Source organism: Tribolium madens, unplaced genomic scaffold (assembly GCF_015345945.1).
Source record: "Tribolium madens isolate multiple individuals breed KSU strain unplaced genomic scaffold, Tmad_KSU_1.1 Scaffold_32;HRSCAF=132, whole genome shotgun sequence".
NCBI classification, from domain to species: domain Eukaryota; kingdom Metazoa; phylum Arthropoda; class Insecta; order Coleoptera; family Tenebrionidae; genus Tribolium; species Tribolium madens.
In genome coordinates this window covers 1-3,515 of record NW_025400998.1, presented here as the reverse complement: position 1 = coordinate 3,515, position 3,515 = coordinate 1, and the positions used below count along the sequence as shown (strand labels likewise).

At 37.6% G+C, this 3,515-nt stretch overlaps 1 protein-coding gene across 1 annotated transcript; it reads left to right on the top strand.

The window, feature by feature from the left end:
* Positions 1-1,825: 1,825 nt before the first annotated feature.
* LOC123006892 (CAD protein-like) lies at positions 1,826-3,510 on the top strand (the record flags this gene model as incomplete). Its single annotated transcript, XM_044401798.1, has 1 exon — positions 1,826-3,510. A coding segment is annotated over exon 1 (1,533 nt), but the record flags the coding sequence as incomplete, so codon positions are not given.
* Positions 3,511-3,515: the final 5 nt, after the last annotated feature.

Here is a 3,515-nt window from a genome sequence, read left to right as displayed (position 1 = left end):
AAACGCGTTGTGCATTAAAATAAAAGTTTGGTGTGACGGGCTAATCGTGTTTTTGTTCATCGTTTCCATACCAAGAAGATCCAAGAAGAAGAAGAATGTCGGTAACTGTGTTTATTTGTTTATTCTTTATTTTAAATAAAAAAAATTCATTTCAAATTTTTTACAAAATATGCTTGGAAAATGTTTTTTTTTTATTAAACAATACTCCTATTTTGCAATTTAGAAATTGGGTCCAAAGCACAATTACGCAAACGTTTTTTTAAAGCAGCGAAAACTATTCGCAACAACCCATACTGTACCATTTGCTCAACAAGTTAACATTTTCTCAGTTACCTAAACCTAAAGTTTATTAAGACTTTTATTCTGTATGGCATGGTCTAACACTTAGTAAAATTATTATTTTTAAAACTACCCTATTAGTGAAAATACTTTCTTTTAGAAGGACCAATTTATTAACAGTTTTAGTTTTGAAACATTTCTGCCTTCTTTGGTTCAAAATAATACAGGTTCTAACTTTTAGAAAATTTACAATTTAATACGATTTTGTTATATATGTTGCTATACAAAAGACACACCCGAAAGGCTACTTGCGTCAAATTCGACATTATTTGACATAAAAATCTATCTGTTATTTCATACATATCGGCCTTACGTTGTTAATAACTATAATAGTATATTACAACCTCGATTATAACCCAGATGGCGTTTTTGACATTTGATGGACATGAACCTGGTAATGCTACCTAGGGATGCAATGACATTTCTTGACTTACGAAAGGTTGGGAATATTACAACAGTAATTCTTGAAAAAATCAAATTATAAAATAAATGCTAACGAGATTTTAAAACTCTAATGAATAGTAGAAATAAAACCCTTTTTGAGTATTCAACACAGTCATTTTGAATAAGGTCTATGAGGATTTAAAATATACATGTCACTAATAGTTATATTTGAAAGTTGCGAAGTTACCACAAAAAGATTGATAGGAAACACGTCATCTGCTTTCTATTTTTTACTTTACTGTATTATGATGAGTGGTACTTTTTTATGTTATTTTAGTTAGATACTTTTAAATCTTGTTAATGTACATTTTTTAATCAAGTCAGTGAATTAGGGAACAGACATCAAAATGGTTTTATTAAATCTTTTAAAATAATTGTGTTATTTTTATTAGTGAAAAATTAAATAAAGTAAACCGAAACTATACGAGTAAATGCACTTGATCAATCGCATCAACATAACATCCTTGTATTTTTTAGAAGAAGCTTTAAATAAATATTAGATTAAAAACATTTGACCCAATTCAATCTCGGGTCAACTTCCTTATTACAGTTATAGATTAAAATAATTTATTTTCACAAGGTACATTCCGAAAAATGCGAAAAATTTCGTAGATAAGATAATTCAAATTTCCAACGAATTCCAAAGTCACTTGACCTTCCGATAACTCAAAAAGACTCACCTTTCATAATTTTCAAAAAACATAACCGACATCAACAAATTGTTCAACACAAAAATTTGGGGTGACTCAAGCAACTCTTTCTTCATTTTGGCCACTTCCACTTCATCGTAGGTCATCTGCGACATAGCACCACCGTCATTTTCCTGAGTCATGATCGAATCCCAGTCTAAATGACTTTGCCGCGGTTTAGTGGACACTCTACCCTTCGGCTTTTCGGACTTGTGCGAATGGCAATTGCCCATCTTAACCGCGAACACACATATTAGTACTCTCCATTTCTCGATACTTTAAAACTTTATTTTTTATCTCAGATACTTGACAGATAGAGAGATTAGATTAGGATGCAAAAAAACTATTTTTTCCTTCTCGAGACTATTTTAATTGTTTTGTTGATTAGGTCGAGTCAGTACAATGGACTTTTGAAAACATTGATGCCATAACGAGTCAAGGAGAACTTAAACACTTGGCAGAGTTTTTATCAAAGAAACAATTTGATTTGGTTATTAATCTTCCCATGCGAAATGGGGGTGCGCGAAGAGTGTCTTCTTTCATGACACATGGGTACAGAACCCGGCGTTTGGCTATAGACTACTCTATTCCTCTCGTCACCGACGTCAAATGTACTAAACTTCTAGTAGAGGCTTTGAGACGTATTGGAAAAGCTCCTCCTCCAATGAAAACACACACGGATTGTATATCTTCTCGCCGACTGGTCAAGCTACCAGGGCTCATCGACACCCATGTTCATGTCAGAGAACCCGGAGCTACTCACAAGGAAGACTACGCCTCTTGCACCGCTGCTGCTTTGGCAGGAGGAGTCACCATGATTTGTGCGATGCCTAACACTAATCCTGCTGTCACAAATCAGGAAACTCTAAAGCTAGTCAAAGATATAGCACGGAAAAATGCCCGATGTGATTATGCTATCTACATGGGGGCCTCCTCAGACAACTACTCCACAATATCAGAACTAGCACACGAAGTCGCAGGTCTCAAAATGTACCTCAATGAGACTTTCACAACCTTGAGACTCAACGATCTTAATACGTGGGGCAAACACTTGGCAAATTGGCCCAAAAAAGCCCCGATTTGTGTACATGCAGAAGGCCAAACGACTGCTGCTATTATCTTGATGGCAAGTTTGCAAAATCGGCCAATTCACATCTGTCATGTTGCTCGAAAAGAAGAAATTTTGATTATTAAAGCGGCAAAAGAGAAAGGCTTGAATATCACCTGTGAGGTTTGCCCTCACCACCTATTTTTATCAACTGAAGATATTAAAACTTTGGGGGTGTGCAAAAGTCAAGTTCGACCGGTGTTAATGTCACTAGAGGACCAACAAGCCCTTTGGGATAATTTACACATGATTGATTGTTTTGCCACCGATCATGCCCCTCATACTCTGGAGGAGAAGACCAGTTCGAACCCTCCCCCAGGTTTCCCCGGGCTTGAAACCATCCTCCCTTTACTCCTAAATGCAGTTAACGAAAAGAAATTGACCGTTGATGATATTATCACCAAGTTTTATCTGAATCCGAAGAGAATTTTCAACTTGCCGGACCAACCTAACACTTATGTTGAAATCGATTTGGATGAGGAGTGGACTATTCCCGACACAACGGCTTATAGTAAAGCAGAATGGACTCCTTTTGCCGGCAGAAAGGTTAAGGGGGCTGTTCACCGGGTTGTCCTACGAGGAGAAGTGGCCTTCGTCGACGGCCAAATTTTGGTCCAGCCCGGTTTTGGGCAAAACGTCCGAAATTGGGAATCGAAAAAAACCTACGACGAGGTTGTAAACCCTCCCGTTGTTACCGGTGGGGAGTACAACGACGGCCAGACTAACGAAATTTTCAAGAAATTGTTATCCGGGGGTGGAAAAGTCCAATTCTCTGCCACTAACGAACTCCACGTTGATAGTCGACTTGGCGTCACCTCCCCCACCCCTGTGGGCCCCCGTATCCGCACTGATAGTTTCTCCCAAATGGAGCAACCCCACCACAGTCTTGCTAATAAACACATCATTTCGGTCGATATGTTCACCAAAGACCAACT